Here is a 22230-nt window from a genome sequence, read left to right as displayed (position 1 = left end):
ATGACTTTATATACATACTCGCTAAACTAACCGAATCTATACCGAAGTTAAATAGATATAAACCGGACAATTCCAGAGCCCTTACCGATCCTAATATTCACACGTATATGACTAAGTATGAGTTATATACAAACTACACTCTAATAATCCGCCTTGAAGAAATTCCAGATCTGACTTCATCGCCGATGCTCCTCCATATTCGTCTTCGCTTAACATCTCCGATTCGAAATTTTGTGGATTTGTTGGTTCGATCTCGTCACGACGCACCATTTGTTAAGAACCGAATACTAGATCTCTCTGTAAATTTCCTTGTATTGAATGAATGAATGAGAATTACAATTGAAGAAAGTGCATCCTTATCTCTTCTTTACATTCTCATGGCGAAAGTAATAGAAAAGATAAACAAGCTCATGACGCTTGATTAACACACATTCAACATAATCTTCCTAATCACGACTAATCCTATTTATACCAAGAGATTAGTCTAACTTCCACCCACATGTGAACCGCCTGAGCCTAACAACCTTTCTCACGTGCGACTGGCCTGAGTTTCTGTCGAAGTGACATTTGATGAATTCCTGATCCTTTGCCTTGTATAGACTTTCAATGGAGGTGCTCTCCTATCAGAAACGCCGTCGGAGAAAACAGTCTCCTCGAATTCGTCTTCGACAGATACACCGAGGAAAAGTCGAGAAAGAAATGCTTCAACCAAAAAAAATAACCGATCATTTCTCTCCAATATTTCTCGACCAATCGCACATTCCCACCTGTCATTAGAGACGTCTCCACTCGTCCCCAATTAAGAAACGTCTTCAGCATTTTTGGGTTTGGATCCAATTATTTTACTGCAAAATAATGGTTTAGAGACGGACCCGTTTCTGGGATAGAGATGGTCTAAGATGCTGGCTCGAGAATCTCAGTCTCAGTCAAGCGTAAGCATTAGAAAGTGCATCAACGCCAACATTACATATTTGATTCAGCTAGCATTTGAACCTTACTTCAATGTATATTCAGTATGAATTTATTAACAATGTAATAATTGTATGTATTTAAACGAAAATTGTTCTGTGTTACAACTATTAAATCTCTATCAAACAAGCTTCAAGATCAACGAGAAAAGATCGAGAGAGAGAGAGCTCAGATGCAAAGAATAAAATTTGTTATTCATTCAAGTGTTAGTCTATACAATTAGTTACACTTAGTTTATATACACTGTGTGTAACTCAATAATAAACCAGCTTACAATTAAACCAATCTAACTGGGTACTCTATCCAATATACCCCCCTCAAGTCTTTAGCTTCTGATCATCTGGAAGAAGATAAAGACTTGACACATTCATATGATCCAATAAAGAATGAAACAGACCAGGATGAAGCGGCATGGTTAGAATGTCAGCAAGTTGATTCCAGTAGACACATGAATAGTCTTGAGATTACCAGACTTTAGTTGATCTCTCACAGTGTGGCAATCAATCTCTATATGCTAGGTACGTTCATGGAAGACTAGATTAGAAGCAATGTGAATAGCTGACTTATTATCACAAAACAACTTGGCTGGACAAGTGACTGTGACATGAAGATCTCGTAGAAGCTGCTGCAACCAAATCAACTCACAAGTTGCTAAAGCTAAGCTCCTATATTCGGCTTTGGTACTACTCCTACTCACAACAGATTGTTTCTTCGACTTCCAAGAGATGAGAGAAGTACCCAAGTAAACACAAAACCCTGTAACCAAACATCTAGAATCCTTGCAAGTAGTCCAATCTGCATCAGCAAAAGCATTCAAACACAATTCAGTATCAGCAGAATACATCAATCCTTGGCTTGGATTGTTCTTTATATATCTGAGTACCTTATGTGCAGCTTGCAGATGTATATCCGTTGGAGCTGATAGAAACTGACTTAGCTGATGCACGGAAAAAGTAATATCCGGTCGGGTAATTGTAAGATAGAGCAAGCAGCCAACCAAAGCTCTATATGTCATAGGCTTATCTAGTGGTGTGCCGAGATCCTTAGTAAGATGAAGTGTTGGATCCATCGGGACAGAACTAGGTTTACAGCCTAATAAACCAGTATCTGCTAATAAGTCTAGAGCATACTTCCTCTGACAAATTGATATACCAGCAGATGATCGAGCTATCTCAAGTCCTAGAAAGAATCTCGCTGGACCAAGGTCTTTGATCTGAAAAGCTGACTTGAGAAGCAGTTTTAAACTCTCAACGGCTGCATCATTGTTGCTTGCTATCATTATATCGTCCACATATACTAACACAGCAACAAAGGATGAAGAAGTTTGTCTCACAAACAGAGTGTTATCAGCCGTAGATTGAATGTAATTAGCACCCATCAAGACAGAAGAAAACCGTTTATATCATTGTCTAGACGCTTGTTTCAATCCATATAGGGATTTACGAAGGCGAAAAACAGGATTTGGAGGTAAAACAGTACCTTCTGTATAGGTGTATAGCCCGGTGGAAGTCTCATATATATCTCCTCTTCAAGATCTCCATGAAGAAAGGCGTTGGAAACATCCATTTGTGTGAGACTCCATCCATTCGCAGAAGCAAGTCCAAGCAGAAGCTTCACACTAGTCAGCTTAGCAACAGGAGAAAATGTATCGATATAATCCACTCCTTCTTGCTGTGTAAAGCCCTGAGCAACTAATCTTGCGTTATAACGCTCAACCGAACTATCTGAGTTATACTTGATGGTAAAAACCCATTTACATCCAACCACGTTTTTATCCAACGGTAAAGACTCCACATCCCAATTATGTTGTGATTCAACGGCTTGAAGCTCCACATTCACAGCTTTATTCCATTTCTCAGAGGTTATGGCTTGTTTAAATGTCTTCGGTTCAGTCTCAACATCATAAGCAAAGATATATGATTGAAATGGGGTGGTGAGTTGGTCATAAGACACAACCGATGATATAGGATATGGTGTAGTATGGGTGGAAGAGGTGGATGGTAGTATGTAAGATGAAAAAGGAACAAGATTACAGTGATATTCAGAAAGATAGCCTGGAGCCCTAGTAGTTTGTTTAAGCCTAGCATTGGGTACAGAACTAGTATCTAAATCCTGTGTTCCTGAGGTAGATGATGTTGTGGTACTAAGATGTGCAGGTATATGAGATGCAGGAACTGATGAAACAGATGTACTAGATGCAGGTGGATGCAATGAAACAGATGCAGGTGGATCAGATAATGGCATGGTTTCTACAAAATACAAAGAAGCAGGAAGAGGCAAAATCGTATTGGGAAACATGTCAACAGCCTCAGATACGTATTCTCTGGTTTTAAAAGGAAATGTTGTTTCATGAAAAACTACATATCTAGAAACAGACACAGAACGAGACTCAAGATCCAACACCTTATAACATTTGTATCCAGAAGAATAACCAAGAAAAACACATGGTTTTGCTCTAGGAGAGAATTTGTTACGATCTTTAACCAGTGTTGAAGCATAGCACAAAGAACCAAAAGACTTTAACAAGGTGTAATCAGGAGTTTTACCTAAAAGAAGTTCAAATGGTGACTTGTTATTAAGCAAAGGACAAGGTAGTCTACTTATCAAGAAAACTGCAGTTTGCACACAATCACTCCAATATGGCAAAGGTATGTTCGATTGAAATAATAAGGATCTAGCCACGTTTAGTAAATGTTGATGCTTACGCTCTACAACAGAGTTCTGTTGAGGCGTATAAGCACAAGAAAAATAGTGGAAGATTCCCTGTTCTTTGAGCAAAGATGTAAAAGCTAATTCAGGTCATTATCTGATCGGATTGCCTTAAGTTTGCTATTGTATTGAGTCAAAATCATAGTAAGAAAAGCAGGAAAAATAGTTGAAACATCTCCTTTATTTCTCAACATGTATAACCAAGTGACTCGAGTACAATCATCGACTAAGGTCAAGAAATATTTATACCCTTCTACAGACTCAATGCTAAAAGGACCCCATATATCTAAATGAACTAAGTCAAATGGCTTAGAAGCCAAATTATTATGAGAAACAAAAGCCCATCTTTTCTGTTAAGCTAATGGACAAATAGAACAATGAGAAAAATCAGCTGAAACACTTTTAAAACCGGGTAACAAATCTTTGAGTTTGTGTAAAGTTGCTGATGAGGGATGCCCAAGGCGATGATGCCACAGATTCCCATCAGCTAAAACCGAGCCACAAAATAAAGCAGGAGGTGATGTTGAGAGGGTCGCATTCTCAAGAATGTAGAAGTTGTGGTAAAGTTTACCCCTCCCAATCATCAAGCCCCGAGAAAATTCCTGAATCAAACAGCAAGTGGAATATAAATGAGCAGAACAGAAAAATGTGGTGACAAGAACACTAACACTAATCAGGTTAAAATGAAAATCAGGAACATGCAACACGTTATGCAAAATCAATGATTCCGAAATGTATATTGTACCAGTATGAGTGATGGGAACTTTAGTACCATTAGGAAGTGTAACAGTGACACTAGATACAGGTACGAGTTCTCTAAACAAATCTAGATCAGAACAAACATGACAAGAGGTTTCACTATCTATGATCCAAGCATCACGAGGAAAAAGTTGTTGTAATGAGGATAGACAATGATTTTGAAAGGTAAGGCGTTTATCATCATATCTAAGACTAGTAGATGGAAAAGAGACATTACCAGAAGTTGTGATTTGAGCCATGACACCCCGGTCACTAATAGTAGCTGTATTTGGAGTAGTAGCAACAGGCTCCTGAACTTGTACTTGAGATTTAAATTTTGAAATCAATCCTTGGATTTGTTGTGGAGTGAAATCCTGAAGATTCAGATTCGCACCACCACTCGTTAGATGAGGTATACCCTGAGGAGCTTCATACGGATAGTATCTGCTAGTATCTGAATAGACATTGGCAACCGCATTTGCATTCTGAAAGATTGTGAAGGCATTTGCATTTGTGGCATCCGTGGCTGAGTTTGTGTCTGTTGCATCCGAGGTTGAAATGGAGGTCGAAACCCATTTCCATTACTCTTATAGCCAGGTGGAAATCCATGTAGCTTAAAACACTTGTTTACCATATGTCCCACTTTCCCGCAGTGTGTATAAACAGGCTTCTGAACCGGAAGTGCCATATTATAAGCCGCAATATAAGCATTCTCCTCAGCTGTATAACCTTGAATCAATTGCCCATCTTGCTGTACAGGTGTATTGGCATTGAAAGCCACAATGTCTAGTTTAGTAGCAGGTTGAAGAGATTTCTGTCTCTCATCTTGACAAACAATGTTGAAAGCTTCTTCAATAGTCGGAATTGGCTTCAACATAAGAATATGACGTCTAGTCTGTTCATAAGACTCATTATGTCCCATCAAAAATTTAGTCACACGACTTCTATGCTGCAATTTTTCCCACAAAGCAGCTGCATCACACTCACATTTTCCACAAGTACAGACCGGCAATTCCACAAAATTCTTATGTTCTTCCCATAAGGTAATCAATTCCGTATAGTAAGCTGATACATCCATCGATCCTTGTTTAATCTTACTCAATCTCTGTTCTATATCATATACCCTAGGAGCATCATCTTGTTTGAACCTAGACATCAAATTATTCCATATTCCTTCAGCCGTAGATATGAACAAGAGACTCTGGCCTATTTTCTTTGAAACCGAGTTCATCAACCATTACAACGAGACCAAGCACCATACAATCTATCAGAAGTTGAAGGTCGAGAAATAGTACCATCAATGAAACCAATCTTGTTTCTGACATTCAAAGCCATACGCACAGTTCTCCTCCAAGAATGAAAATCCGAAGCAGTCGTGAGACGATCCGAGACAAGAACAAGACCAGCATGGTCATTCGTATGAAGATAATACGGATTTTCGTAGTGATCTGACGTAGTCGAATTTGACGAAGACGAATTTGTCGAAGATTGAACAGGATTCACCAAAGTTGGATTGAGATTCGGATTTTTATTTTCCATGATTCAGTATGAAATTGGAAACAGAAACAAAAGAAGATGTGTCGATGAAAGCTAATGTCAATCAAAGAAAAGAACAAAAGCAGAACGGAGAAGCAACAACTCCGATAACAAGCTCCGCAACAATGGCAAAAAACAACTCAAGAATATGAAACGAAACTGGAATCGCACAGCTCATTCTCAGTAGATCTCGAAGAACACGGAAGATTTTGGAATCTCTTATACCATATTAAATCTCTATCAAACAAGCTTCAAGATCAATGAGAAAAAATCGAGAGAGAGAGCTCAGATGCAAAGAAGAAAGTTTGTTATTCATTCAAGTGTTAGTCTATACAATTAGTTACACTTAGTTTATATACACAGTGTGTAACTCAATAATAAACCAACTTACAAATAAACCAATCTAACCGGGTATTTTATCCAATAACAACAATAAGTAAATAATATAAACTAATCATAACCAACTATAGAACCAACCACCAAGAGATAGGATGTGAAAATACAAAACCAAGGATCCACCCTTTCTTTTCTTTTGTTATGGTAAAATCGCTTATCTATCAGCAACATGAAACAATCTAAAAAACTGATTATTTTGTAAATTGACAATCAAAAACCATTAATATCTGAGATCAAAGCAAGATTACAACACCAAACTCTGCTACTAACTCTGTAATTTCCTCGCTTACAAAGCCTTTGAATTCAAAACATGTACACGTAGCCAGAGGGTTTTAGGTCGTGTCTTACTTCTCTATATATCTTTAGCGTTTTCAGCCTTTAAAACTCCATAAGACAATTTATCGAACAGGTTGTGTGCACTGGTTCAGTTCTGAGTTCTTGAATGAAAAAAAAAATTACGTAACTTTAAGTTGGAGAACATAAAAAAACAAAACTTTAATCTTGCCCTCGTTCGTCTTCAAAATTCTGTCCATGTTTCTGTCTTTTGCCTTTTGGAATAAGTGAAAAGACATTATTCTCCTCGGTGTATATTATATAAAGCAGAGATGTTCTGATTAGGAGATGCACACTCCGTAATTGGCGATTACTAGCTTCAAAAACCAAAGGTACTTTTAATAACTTTTTGAATTGGTTTTCGCATAACATGCTTTGCGAATAGCCGCTAAGAGTTTCTCTGTTTTAACGTTGAAATTTTTATTGAATTGGAAAATTGTAACAAACGGAAGTTGTTCGATGAAATGTCTGAGAGATTTGTTGTCTTGTATAATTCTCTACAGGACCGGCCCAAAGTGATTTGACGCCTAAAGCGTACTGTAAAAATGATGTCTTTAATCAAAAATTTTTTTTTTCTTAAAATCGATTTTCTCTACCTTAAAATCAATTTTTTGAAGCCCATAATTGATTTTTTAAAGCCAAAATTATTTTTTTAAACTTTAGATCGATTTTTTTTAAGCTCAGAATCGATTTTTCGAAGCCCATAATCAATTTTTTAAAGCCAAAAAGATTTTTAAAAACCAAAATCGATTTTTTTAAGCCCAAAATTGATTTTTATAAGCCAAAACCGATTTTTTGAAGCCCATAATCAATTATTATAAGCTAGAATCGATTTTTAAAAAAAAATATTTGATGGGATAATGACTCTTATTTATAGGCAATTTTTCCTTCCCATTTTTTCTGTTTGGTCGATGTGGAACAACCTTCTTTACACACATTTATAAAAAAAAATTGGGTTTTTTTTGCTGCCCCAAAAATAATATTTATTGGGCTGCCCTGAAGTCATTGCTTCACGGACCTTAGTTTTGGTCTGTGTTGAGCATGCACAAATCTAACTTTTTGGTCACCTTGAGGTATAAAATTAAGTTTTTTTGTTACTAGCGATTTATGATGTCACTCTTATGTGTTCTTGATCTAAACAGAAGTCGAGGAAAAAAAACAGTAACAAATCGCGCGAGAATATCTCAAATTACTTGAAAATATGGTGCATTGTTCATGCATTAGATTCATCTAACTTGAGGCTTTGAAAGTTAAAAAGAGTGACATAAGACTAGTTTCTCATAAAACTAAGCAAAAGTAGAAACCTTTTATGTTTTGTTCCGGAAATTTTTATGAAAGGAGGATCCTTTATTCTGTGTGCAGAGTCTGCAGACCCATCTTCATGGCGCCAAGGTGGAAATGGAAAGGCGCTTTTGGAACCAATTTCAAAAACAGTCTCAGAGCTCCAATCTTCTTTGACCCGAGCCAAGGCTTCAGGTGTCCTCACAAGTTGCAATGTCCTACTAACCGTTGAGGCAGAGCAAGCTAAGCTTTTGGACCGTGGTTGTTTCGGTAGACCCGTAGTTTGTGCCGAGAATGACAAGAGATGGATCCAGTTAACTTTCGAAGAAGCTTTCTTTCTGTTCTACAATCTAAAATGCATCAAGATTTCCTTTCAAGGTTGTTGCTTGGAGAACAAGGTAGAGTTATGGCGATTCATAAGATTGTTTAAGCCAAACTTTGCTACATCTTACAAGGCTTATTCCCATTTAAGATCAAAGAATTGGATTGTGAGATCAGGGTTACAATATGAAGTTGATTTCGTGGTGTATAGACATCATCCGTCTCTTGTCCACTCTGAATACGCAGTTGTGGTTCGGTCTATTGAAGTGAATGACCGGTTAAGAGTGTGGTCGGATATCCATTGTTGTGTCCGGCTAACCGGAAGCGTCGCGAAAACATTGTTGGTTCTTTAGGTTAATGGAGAAGTGAACAGAGAGGATATGAATCTGCCTGTGTGTTTAGAGGATTACACAGTGGAAGAGCATACAGTACGTAGATGGAGTCCAGAACTTAGCCGTGAAGATGAAAACAGAACATGATTTACATTTCCAGTGAGATTTCTCAGTCCATTTTTACCAATATTTCGATTTAAACTTTTTTTTTGATAGAATTTCGATTTAAACTTGTGTTGTAATGCTTATTTAAAGAGAGATAAAATCATATTTTTAACTATCAAAGTATAAATCACTATCATTTTAAACCATCAAACCAATGAAACTAACAATTGTAATGATCAAACTAGTTTCCGAGTTTGCGTCGTCAAAAAATTAAAAATGCTAGCGGTTGTGTACGTCGAGAATTAAAAATGCGATTTTCCCTCTAAAGAACAAGTAATAAATGAACTTAGGGGGTTGACAAAAAAAAAAAGAACTTAGGGGTCTGATTTCCAACATAAGAAATATACACAGAAAAAAAAATTGTGTTACATACCAAAACAAACACAAAAGTAATAACAAAATCCAAACTTTCTTGTCATAAGCAAGTAAAAACATAGTTCAAAGCATTCATCTTTTTGTTTTTCAACAAGATTTATAATTAACATGTAATGATGATGAACTGTACCAATTACCAAACTCTTTGATCAAAGGTGGAAATGACTAGGGTGTGATTTTGTCATCCTAGCTTCACCGGCCGGTTCATCGTTATCAATCCTCTTGACATTCCGATAAGCCGCATAAGCGATCACGTAGAAGATAACAAGAATGATAAGCACAACGATGTTGATCACAGATACTTTTCTCCAGCTCTTCTTTAGGCTCCCAAGAACACCGGCTTTACAAGAGCTGCACTGGTAACATAGCATGCTCTGGTCATTGTTCCACAACATACAGTCCGGGTTATTTGGTCCTATCATGCCTCCTCCTTGCATCCAAAACGTCTCGTTACCATATGAAAACCCACAGTCTGTTGGCGGCTTGCAACAGCCGGACTGCAATTTTAACAACAATTATAGATTATGATCTTTAGTATTAATCAAATAACTCATCATAAACAATAAGCAGGTGAAGCAGAGACACTAGTAACTCTGCATCATGACCATCATTGAAGCATTTTATAGATATCTAAACTTAACAAAGCTCAAGCTATATGCATATATAAGTTATATATATTCGAGTAGCATTCAAATAGCATAAAGTTTAAGAGTTTACATAACAAAAGAGAAAAAAGTAATAGAGAAATTAATTTATCTTCATTTCCATATGCTATCTTTTTTATGTTCTTATCTCACAATTTAAAATAGAAAATTATCACACAATATGAATTTCAATCATATGTAAAAGAGTTAAACCAAAAACAATTCTAAAATTAATTTTAAAAATGAATAAATATTATTAAAAATAAATAAATATTTAACAAACAGATAACGGATATCCGGTTTCAAAATTTTCTATTATCCAGATCCGTATCTAAAATAAACGAATACTTAATTTCACTATCCGGATCCGAATCCGAACTACACGGATATTCAGTCTTTACGGATCGGATAGAACCGGATACCGGATCGAATACCGGATACCGGATCGGATACCGGATACCGGATACCGGATACCGGATAATAATTCCAGCCCTATATATAACTACCACCAATATATCATTTATGATCATGAATCAAAGCTTATATAGCTCGATAGGTTACTACATCTAATAATATTACTATACACCAAAAAGTAAGAATCTTTTATGAGGAAATAAAAAAGAAAGAACAGAGCAGTTTAGATTCATGATATATTATGACAAAACAAAGACTTGAACAACTACCCTTTCGAAGTTTCCATGCATCTTGATCATTGTTTTGGTTACTCACGTGTAAAGCTTGGGTTTGAGCATATATATAAATATCGAAAGTTAATAGTAAAATTCTAAAAAGACAACAAACGAATAATTTTCTTTATTTTCAAAAAGTTAGGTTTAACGTATATGAACAAAAACTGCAATGGCCAGCAAAATTGCAGAGGATCTCCAGGCCAATAAGAATAAATAAACCTGGACAATCATTCAAAAGAATCATAATTTTTTTACCTTCTCAAAATTAAAAATTTGTTCCATTTATATAGCTTCCACACAACAATCAATCAGGTTGAATATATTAAACAACAATTTTCAACCTTTTGAATAAATTCAAAAAATGAAAACTTTTCAGCTTATTATTTTATTAATTTTTGCTGGAGTAAGCTGGAGGCAAAACCTGAATCAGATCTAGACTCCATACTTTATTAGTCAACCAAGTTAATTATAAAAACAGTAAACCAAAGTTCCTTCAGTTTGAACAAAGTTTATATTTATATAAAAAAAAGTGTATATTAGTATCTTTCAATAATTGAGTCTCCCTCGTCATATGGGTCATTAAGACATGGACGACCGAAATTTATTATTTCAAGAAATAAATTTAAAGCTTTGTTCCCCAAAAGAAAAACTAAAAATCTAGAAACTTTTCAAAAAATTTCTGAATCTGAATATCCAAGAATCCACCATCAAATTTTAGTTTTTGAATCAGGATTTTGATTCCAAATCAACATCGAAGATAAGAAAATAAAATTTTATTTCAAAAATGAAAAAGAAAAAAAAACAGAGAGAAAGTTTACCTCTACAGGGCTAAGCCTTCTCATGAAGAACATATCACTATTTTCAGGGACGCCATTAAAACTCCTTCCGATCTTCCTACAAGCACCAGAATCCCTTATACAAGAACTGATTTTTCCCCAATACCCATCATCAGAAACCCGGTCCTTCAACCAACCGGAATAATCTTGAAGATAATAATCCAGATAACCCCGGTTAACCACGGTTCGACCGGATCCTTTATCGGTGACGGCGTAAGCGAAGATGATGAATCCGATTAGTGCGGCGATGATGAGGAGCATGACGACGAGGTAAAGCCACATGAGGAACTTGTTCCGGTAACAAGCTCCGGCGAATCCGGCGAGGGAAACGACCATGATTGAGATTCCGATGACGATGAGTGGCCATTGGAGGAAGCGTAAACAGTCGGTTGAGTTAGCTCTGCTGCTTAACCATATCCCTCCGCCGAGGATTGGGATCGATAGGAGGAAAGTGAGAAAGTTTACGAAACCTATTACATGGTTGCACGATCTCATAACTTTTTTGGTTTTTGATTTCTCAGAGTTTTGAATTTTTGTTTGCTCTGTTTTTTTTTTTTTTTTGTAAATGCTCTAAAGAAGAGAGTGATGTTGACGAAGATGATGGGGTTTTACATAGGTGTGCACATGCTGTGCCACGTGTCGTTTTACATATGGGAATATTCCTCTCCGTTAGTACAGTAGAGACTTATCTTTCTTGCAATTGCCAATTGGGTAGTGTGTTATTGTCATCTTGATTTATACATATACGAAAATTAAAGAAAATTGTTTCTTTATTTTTGTCGTGACTCTTGAGACAGATATTTGAATCTATAATTAATGATCGAACTTGCGTTTTTGCATAGTTATAATTAGGTTTTGAAAGTTATGGGATTATGGGAGATAGGATTAAGTTTTGACCATTTGAGATCCACATATTCATATTAGTGAAATAGTGAACGTTGTCGGTAGGTTAGTGAGATACTGAAATTTTTAAAAGACTTTTTTGTTTTGTACTCCGGAAATAAATCCACATAATTGATATTTTTCAACAATTTACTTATGGTGATGAAGTCATATTATTCATCACTTGGGTTGGTATACTGATATATTCTACGTATGTATCTCTTAAACGTAATTGTCTTTAACGTGCTACTAATTATAATATATTTTATGTTTTTTTTTAAAGAATAACACATATTTTTAACTACACCTTAAGCGATGTTTTGTTTTTTATACAAATATTTCAATTTTTATTCTACGGTATATTTTTACTAGTTCAATTGTTTTTAGTTGTGATGTTTTCATGCATAAAATGAAATTGAAGAAAATATGTAGTTGTTTTAATGTGTGCTCATTCAACCAAAAAGTACTTAAGAGTGAGTGAAATAGATAAAGTATATTTTACACTTAACAATTTTGATCTAGTTTTTGGCAGGGGCGATAACTATTATTATTTAATCCAAATTTGTTAAGCTAGAGCTAGTATATCGGCAAGTAAATAAACCTAACTTTTTATATCTTTTTAGTTTATCACCGATTTTTTTGTTGTTATCTCATGGTCTACAGCTTCTAATTAAGTTCAAGTTAAGACTAAATTTACCATTTAACAAAAAAGGAATAAATATATCGGTTCAAAAAAAATATTTGTTGGGCAATAAGATACATACTTGGTAAATCGAAGGGCGACCAATTAGATTGGTTACATTTACAACTCTAAGCTATTTTATCCCCAATTTCCAGTTTATAAAGTTACAGATGATATGGTATTGTGCTTGATATCGCCTCAGACGAAATGCTACGAAAACTTTATACTATAATAATATGTCGGCTAATTAGATAGTATTAAAACTGAGTGGCGATTCATAACTGCCTGGCTCGAGAAAATAATTACGATAACTATAATGCTACGTGTATAGGCCGGGAACTACAATACAAAGAATCGTTTCCCTTCTTCAGATTCAATTCAATCAGCATGGGAGCACATAAAAGCGCGTTGTCATGGCATAACGTCCATCGTGGCGGAAGCAGAACAGTTTTTTTCTGGGGTTAAAAATCTCTGTTGTCCAAATAGTTTTGTTATCGGCGCAAAAAAAGAATTCTGAGTGGAAACATTATTTAATGCCTTAATAATTTGCATTATTCTAACAAAAATTTGACTGGGGGCATCTGCCCCCATCTTGTACTAAGTAGCTCCGCCATACGTCCATCTCCTGATTAGAAGTCCGTTTAATAAATCGTTATACCTGATTAAATATATATTAGTAACTAATAAAATATACAATTTGTTTTTTGCTCCAAAAAAATAAAATAAATATATATGTATATATATATATATAATTGGTATAAAGTCTTATTGATCCAGAAGGCGAAGAGAAGTCGAAAGTATGATTCTTTTATGTTAAGGCAATGAAAGAGATTGGGAAATACACCACTTGAAATTTAATTTCAAAAGGTTACAAAAATTAAAATCTACCATATGAAAAAAAAAAATCTATCTACTAAAGACTCTAAAAAATCGAATTTTCAATCAATGATCCTGGAAATTCATGAAAAAACGTATTGTTTTTTTGTTTTCATTTGTATATCTCAGGTTCTACTTTCAAAGTTTGGTTCTGTAGAGAAACAAATTTAAAAGAATCGAGTTTTATAGGACCAAACAAGGCTATTGTTGAGTAGCCATCTGTTCCGTCCGATTCAGTGGGGTCGGTAAGAATACAATGTATATTGGGTTAAGGCCCAATGAGCCTAACAATAAATGCTAATTGCAGTTGTCTGTGTTTCGATATCTAATTGCTTCTCAGCTGGTTCATAGTCATAGTCTCTATGGGATTTTTAAGTAATTAACATACGTTAATAATCATCTGTAGATGATCTCCTAACTCCTTATTGTTTTGTACCTGTTAGGGGTTGAAGAAGATGGCAAAGAAAGAAGCAAGTGTATTTCAAAGTTAGTGATAAATAGTAAAACACATGGAACACATCACTTGATACGTCATCTATATAAGTTTTCAAAGATTTTCATGAAGGGAGATAGACTTGCATATGATCAGAAGGTAGTTTGTGAGATGACGAGTGAAATAATCATCTGCCATGATTATTATTTCGGTATGTAGAGTATGAGAAAGTTAGAGCGAGAGACAAGTATCTAAATTTAAATTGCCAGCAAATATGCAGGACAGATACCACAGCTGATGATGTGTTCAATAGATATGAGATAGAAAAAGAAAAGCTAAAAAAAGTACTTGTAAAGCATAATGGTCGAGTATGTTTTACTTCAGACTTATGGTGAGATCGTCCCACATCTACGAGGTTATGATTCGGGTTCGAAGTTGGAACATGATAGTTATCTTTTTATTCAGTTTGGCTTCAGTTTTGTTTTATGATCTTCAACAACTAAAATAAACCGAAAATTTGTTTGTTCAATTTTCAATATTCATCCAGCACTATTCATTCCATTGATGAAAACGCAACGTCACTAAAGACATCATACAACAAAATTCCAAACATATCAAATCAAAACCGTTTTTTTGGGATTTAAAACAAAATAACATTTTAATAAAGATAGAGTTTGGTAGTTGTTTCCATCAAGGCAAAGAGATGAGTTTGGCAGTTTGTTCAATTCTGACGAGGATTTTGTCACGCCAGAATCTTCCAATTGGATTCGGTTCGTACCTCATGCTGATTTTATACTTTTGTATATAAAAATATATAATATACTGAACATATGTATTTCTATATATATATCAATTATATCATATAATATAGTAACATAAATATATATATATATATATATCCATATGTTTCATCGTGATTTTAGGACAGATGAAAACAATGTTATAAGGCCTACAAGCCTCGTACTGCGATATATTCCAAATCTACTTAAAAGGTGTTAAATTCTCATCAAAAGAACCTTCGGGAAATACACAAACCTAAAGCTATTTATACGGTAAATCAAACATTTTGTTTCGGTTCGAGAGAATATTACTTTAATCAAAGATCTATATTTGTGGAAGCACTTTGGTCCATTTGTTGGGGTAACGATAAAAAGGTTTTATACGAAGAATCCGAAGGTTTGAATCGTACGTAGACTAAAAATCTAAAGTCTTAAGGCGCCAATTTTGAGTTATTGAGAACTTCTCATGCACAAACCAACAACCACAAACGCATAATTGTTTTTGTACACTATACGTTATGTAATTTAGTCTTGTATTGTAAGTTGTAACAGTTATTTCATTTGGTGTATGTTACGCATATAAAATTAACAACACAGAAACTGTAATATTAGCATCTAGTTAAAATTAAAAGCGAGAGGAAAAATAGGCTTTTACATGTAGAAACACTTATTCGAAGTTTTTAAAACATTTGTCTATTTTGAATTTGTTTGAGAAGTAGCATTTATTTTATTATTTATGACGACTTCACCTTTGCAAAATACGACATGTACAAAGCTATCAGAAAATGATCTTCTTTTCGATGCAGGACGATAAAATCAAAAGAAATCAATGTAGCAAATTCGTAAAAAACACTTAAACTAAGTACTATCTGTCTCTGATGCAGTTTAATAAATAAAAAACTCATTTTATGTTATTATCAGTGTCTTTATATATAAACATATAAGCATACTTTATTGGTCAAATATATACTTTCAGTCCATTTTCATTAAACAAAAACAGTACAGAGAAACTAACCATTAGCGATTAGATATATATATATATGTATAAGCATACTTAAGTTGTTATTTGTTAAGCATGCATGTGTTTATGTGGGTAAAGTAAAGTAGCAAACTACCAACCGACAAAGATATTTTTAGTAATTAAAAACACGCTTAATGTATATTTATATGCAAATAGGTCACGTTAGGTATGATATTGGTTATTCCTATAATCATTTCTTCGCAATAAATTAAATAATTCGTTTAGTTTATTTGATGCACATTTTCAACGCAATTCTGTCTGTATTTAAGTTCGAGTATACCTTTATTACAGTACTTCAATTAATTGGAGCACAAATTAAATTCAATACTACTAATTATTCCGGGTTTGCTCGGAAAATTGTGTTTAAATAGTAAATACATTATTCTACGAAAAAAATTGTTTGCTGATGAGTGATGACATCATTTCGAGTCTGCAAATTTATCTCTCTTTTTTTTTTTGTCAAACGGAAATGTTATCGTTTCATGGTTCCATGAATATATTCCACGCAAGATTGTGGATTGATATTCTCCTATCCTTGTTATCTATCGTTACATTATCTTTTAGATCATATACATACATCTATATATATAGTCAGAAATAGATCTATTGCTGAACTATATTGTTATATCATATAGGATACGATTATCACTCCACTCCCTTCATCACTTAACATATTTTTCTAAGTGATTTAATAAGCAACGTTCGTCTTAAATAATATTTTAAATAGTAAACATCAGTTTTGAAATTTGGAAACTCAAGAAAATTGTTCATTTGAGCCATAATGAAATACCAAAATAAAAACTCAAGAAATTAGATCAGAAACAAAGAAACACACACTTCATATTCCAAGTAATTGAAAATCTTCGAAGAAAGCACAAGATATCTAATTTTCTTTCCCCCTAATAAGTATCCCTTTCTCTACCCAAGAAAACCAGAATCCAAACCCGAAGCTAATGAAAATGATTTATCCTATTTTTTAGTAAATAGATTACAGTAAAGCACCAGTATTGATGTAGTTGACAGTACTATTCCAAACCTCTCTCCCTGAATCAATCTGATCAACGTGACCACTTCCTCCTCCTCCCATGTTCATCTGCTGCCATGGGAATCCCCAAAAGACCCTGTTTGGATCACTTGACGTTGTCGACATTTGCTCCAGACCGCTTCCACCATTCCCAAACGCATAACCGGCGTTCTCCATCTGCGGTATCCCAAAGACACCCTCTATACCCATTGGAGACTGAGAGCTTCCGAACTCAGAATGAAACCCTAGAGGTTGCTTGTTCAGCAAGGCAAATGCTAACCCAAGCTCTATCTGTTCATTGTTAATGTTATTACTGTATCCACCGAAACTCGCTGCCGGAAATGCTTTCCCCTCGTGGGTCATCATCATCGGTGGTTCAGGGGTTGTTCTAAGGCTTTTAGTAGTGGAGGAGGAGCGTTTGTGTTTCCGGTAAGCACCACCGATTGGGATGTTTCTTAGGATACCGCCTTTGGTCCAATATCTCCGACAAGATTTGCAGAAGTAGCGAGGCTGAGAGAGGCTGTAGTTGTTGTAGTAACAGAACTTTGTGTTGGTTGAGTCGCAGCGAGGGCATCTCAGTGATTGCTCCGGTGGAGCTGGCCTAATCGCCGGAGAGGGTTTCTTCTGGTTCTGGTAATCTTGTGATGAACATGAAGATACTCCAACCACACTCTATAATAGATCAAATGTAAGATGAATTTAAAAAAAAACCCAATTCTTTAACAAAATAATCATTAGTTAAAATGTGATCTTGATTAATTTAGTACCTGGTGCATCGAAGAATAATCCATTTCACAAGCTTTCTATGAAATTTAGAGAAGATTGAGATTGTAATAAAGCGAGGAGAGAGTAAAGGAAAATATAGAGAGTGGAGATAAAGGAGAAGCCAAGCATCTATCTCTCTATATATAGAAAAAAATGTGGGAGGAGAGAGTTTGGTGGCTTCCTCAATATATCATTATATTAATTATTTTTTAACGTTATTATGTTATGATGAAGAAAAATAACGTGATCTAACTCGGACCATGAGATGTGAACAAAGACCATCAATACGTTTTTCAAAAATAGAAAACCCGCACTTACTTAATTCTGACAATTTTAAATATAAAAAGGTAGATTAGAAATAAGTATATAAAATAATGGGAGCGTTTTCTCCAAAAGTCATTTTTAATTGTTCATATAAACTGAGTGTGTATTATTATTAAAGAATAAAAAGGAGTGTGTACTAGTTTCTCAGAATTTTTGATCATCAACATACGCTTTGACATTATTATGTGATGTAACCTATTATTATATTTTTGATCATCAACATACGCTTTGACATTATTATGTGATGTAACCTATTATTATGTTTTTGATCATCAACACATATACTTTGGAACTCATTCGCGTCTTCTCCAAAGGTAATTTTTTACTTGTTCATTTTAATTAGGGAGTGTGTATTATTATTAAAGAACAAAAAGAGTATATACTAACTAGTTTCTTAGAATTTTGACCATATCGACACATACATTGCGACCAAATGGTAAAGAGAGTTAAAGGTTTTTATTGGCTGATGCGTTTTCAACAATGTAGAACTATCTAGTTACTCACATTTGGCAAGTTAAAATGGTGTTTTGATTTAGACCAATTGAAAAAACTGATGAGTAGACTATTTGATGGATATATTCATCCTGAAATTAATCGGGTGGTATAAATCTAGATTCTTTCCTAGTTATAAATTAATAATACAATAAATAAACTAAGACATATACACTTTGCCATTATTATTTATGAATGTAACCTGTTATTAAGGTGACTGATTATTTTATAAGAATGTGTTTGAAATGATGAGAAGTGTGAGCGAGGGCCGTACAACGCTGGATCAGAAATTCAGAATTGGAGTTGTTTGTACATTCTCAGGCACCCCATCTTCCATGTGTCCTCAACCTCTTTTGTGTCACATTCTTGATTCTTCCTTTGAGTTGTCATCACCAGTCAGGACCCACCCTAATCTTCTAAGTATATTAGGACCCACCCTAATCTTCTAAATTAGTCAAAAGTTTCCATTCTTGCATGGGTCCCACACTCATGGCTGGTCCTAAGTGGTAAGTATATTTGTTAACTTTTTTTTTTGTTTGTTTTGTCGCTATTAAGTTTGATATTACTCTCCAAAATGTTCCGTGGAAGAGAGGTATACTCCATAATTAGTTGCGATTAATCATTTCTTGGACCACGTTTTTTCTATGACGAGTCCTGGTTCACAAATATCTATGTGTCTGTAGCACATGGTCCATAACTTTTCACTGTTACATTTAAAAAAAATCTGCATGTACTAATTAATTTAGGTTTTGTAAATTGATAATTGTGATTCTTGGATTATGGTGTTCTAGTAGTTCGATGTATCCGGTTTTAATTGATCATTACGGTTCAAATTATTATTGTACCTTCATATCCAACCTTTAGCTAGAGCATGTTCAATGCAGATGCTTAGGAAAAGTGCTTAGATAATTTTTTGAAAAAATTAAATCATAAAAATAGAATAATTTGAGCATTGATGCTTAAATAAGAGTTGTAAACAGCGATGCTTAACAGATACTAGCAGACATATGTTGTAAAATGAAGATGATTTTAAATTTAATAATTAAATAATATTTAAGCACCCTTTTTAGAGTTGTTATCATTGAACATGATCTTAGTTCCTCTTGTATTATTATTAATTATAAAACAAAATGTTAATTAACTACTAGGCTAAAAACATTCCTCGAGGTACCCATCACTTGGTTACTTATCGAATAAATTTCAAACTCTAAACAAATCTATTTCAATCCTCTAACTTATAATAATATATAATCAAAGAAAACTCATCCTTAACCTTTTTTATTTTAAATTTTCATTGAAAATTAGCACATCTCTCTAACGGAACAAATGACCATGCAAAAGCAGAGATTTGGCCGGACAATGTGTAGCCCATGATATCCCTAGCAGCTAAAGTTGGTAGAGACACAAAACATCGATTTTCGTAAAAAGGGGCTTACATGAAGACCAAGATTTGATCAAAAAACATGTATGGGTATGGATCACACACATCCCCACACACACATACAGATAGATTTTACACAGCTAACTACCTATTTTATATGCATGTACGTATATATGGTTTCGTATTAACTGTATGATCTTAGTATAATAGTATATTTGACCTTTGGCTTTTGTGATATTCTCAATAAAGGAGTTAGAGACTGAGTAAATCGATTTAGCATCTCACCAATTTGATTTGGTAGTTGGGTGAGACCTGGGTCTTGGGTGTACTATTTGCTTATGATTAAGGCAAAACAAAATGTTAACAGTCTTTCATTTTCTACCACTAAAATTAGTGATTCAAAAACAATGATTGGTATCCGAGTAAGGAATGGTGGATCATTGTATTCAACTATTCAAGTTGGACCCTTGTTGTGGCTCCCAATTTCTAGTCCAACCAATCATGACAATTTCATAGATCTCTTTTGAGTTATTGTGATAGATTGTGAATGTTATAATGTACTATAGCTGTTTCATTTTTCATAAAATCATGGTTTTAATATATATAAATATATGTATATATCTGTCATAAATTTTGTTATATGTCAAGTAGGAGTCGAATTTTTTTTTGTTTAATTAAGGATCTGTTGATGAACAATTATTGAACAAATGAGAAAGAAACCCTATAATTTACAAATTATGAAAAGTGATTGGTCCGCGAGTAAGATGAGATCATCCGCATGGTGGATACAAAGACAACGACACGTGGCGAATGAAGAAGAATCTTTGAAGAAATCGAGGAGAGAGACAAATAAACAAAAGTGGGAATCCCACAGGCTGAGAGAGATTTGAGCATGTGGTCTTAGTCAGGTTCAAAATTCAGACCAACCCACTTCCGATTTTCCTTTTTCTCTCAATTATATATATGAATAATTTTTTTTGTTATAATTTTTTTAAAAGTTTTGTCGTGTGACCTAGAAAATTCGTAGTTGTGGATTTCTCATTGATGGTACTCGTAGTAACGAAATAAAAGCTATATCTGCTTAGTGAAGAATGTTCGAAGTTGGTACAAAGATTTAACAGGAAAACAATCAGTAGAAGATCAGTGGAGGAGTCAGATTTTTTTTTTTACTAGAACAAATAGGGATATTTTTATTGTATTGATATTAAGTTTTAAAAAATTACACCAATTTTTTTTTTAATTTTATAGGGGGTGAATGACCCCACCTTAATTGATGTGGCTCCGCCAACAAAAACAATACTAAAACTGAATTTTAGAAAGGCATTTTATACAATTCGTTTGGGAATTCATCGTTCATATAATGAAAGTCATAAATTTCCCAGAGCTATTTATTGGAATGGTCTATTTCTTCATTGTGAGTGAACCACTGCGGAAACCAACTCTATCAAGAGGTATAGCTTTCTCTGGGTATAATCTTGCAATAAAAAGCTCAATCTTGTCAAGATTCATATTCAAACCAAACTAGATACTCAGCAAATTCAATAAACCATCTAAAATTTATAGTTTATAACAAAGAGGCAAAAAAAAAAAAAAAAAAAACAAAACTCAAAAATACTAAAATGTTAAATCCTGCATTTTTTTTTTTTTTGGTAATCCTAAGTCTGCAACTTGCGGTTTACGTTTATTAAATGCATTTGGTAATATACATTTACAAATGTTATATGTAATCTATGTCATCTAAATTTAAGAAATGTTATTTCTAAAATTAATTGTAAATCTTTCTCAAAGAAAAAAAATTAATTATAAACGATATATTAATACTTTAAAACCTCAAATTTTACATAATAGTTATGGATTGGATATTTCGAATGTATCCTAACATCCAAATATCCAGTTAACTTTGGATTATCCATCTCTTCTTCACTTTCAGTTTGAGAATTTTCTAACATATTAAAAAAAAAAAAGAGGATGTGAGGCGCAATTTCCAAAGCAACCTGCAGTTATTCTAACCTCCATCTTCAAGCAAAGCATCAACACCTTGATTCCCATGCAATGGTATTTTCTTATATAATTTTCTGTTGCTTTTATTCATTTCACCTTTTTGTGTGGATTTTCTATTCGTTTCACTTTTCTCACATTGTTTTTTATTACCCTTATTTCCTGGTCGTAGAATACATGGATCCTTATATGATCCGTTGTAACTTACAAGTGTGGGCTTCGAAGTTTGATCGTAGAGATCATGATCAT

General features: G+C 34.2%; 3 protein-coding genes across 3 annotated transcripts; 1 reads left to right on the top strand and 2 right to left on the bottom strand.

Moving 5' to 3' along the window:
• The first annotated feature begins 8062 nt into the window (after positions 1 to 8062).
• LOC18014090 (tRNA-splicing endonuclease subunit Sen2-1) lies at positions 8063 to 8762 on the top strand. The gene is given in 2 exon segments (XM_024153924.1): positions 8063 to 8088; positions 8090 to 8762. Coding segments are annotated over 2 exon segments (699 nt in total).
• A 320-nt stretch (positions 8763 to 9082) lies between these two features.
• LOC18014104 (tetraspanin-3) lies at positions 9083 to 11895 on the bottom strand. The gene is made up of 2 exons (XM_024153831.1): positions 11307 to 11895; positions 9083 to 9652 (listed from the first exon to the last, which is right to left on the bottom strand). The coding sequence occupies exons 1-2, from the start codon at positions 11817 to 11819 to the stop codon at positions 9305 to 9307; spliced, it is 861 nt and encodes a 286-aa protein (XP_024009599.1). The 5' UTR covers positions 11820 to 11895; the 3' UTR covers positions 9083 to 9304.
• Positions 11896 to 16874: 4979 nt separating this feature from the next.
• On the bottom strand, positions 16875 to 17901 carry LOC18014103 (dof zinc finger protein DOF3.2). The gene is made up of 2 exons (XM_006418958.2): positions 17789 to 17901; positions 16875 to 17693 (listed from the first exon to the last, which is right to left on the bottom strand). Exons 1-2 carry the CDS (start codon positions 17810 to 17812, stop codon positions 16986 to 16988), a joined length of 732 nt encoding a protein of 243 aa, XP_006419021.1. The 5' UTR covers positions 17813 to 17901; the 3' UTR covers positions 16875 to 16985.
• Between the last annotated feature and the right edge of the window lie 4329 nt (positions 17902 to 22230).

This window comes from Eutrema salsugineum, unplaced genomic scaffold, assembly GCF_000478725.1.
Source record: "Eutrema salsugineum unplaced genomic scaffold, Eutsalg1_0 scaffold_4, whole genome shotgun sequence".
NCBI classification, from domain to species: Eukaryota; Viridiplantae; Streptophyta; class Magnoliopsida; order Brassicales; family Brassicaceae; genus Eutrema; species Eutrema salsugineum.
The sequence above is the reverse complement of the archived record's forward strand: the minus strand, read 5'-3'. Positions and strand labels throughout refer to the sequence as shown.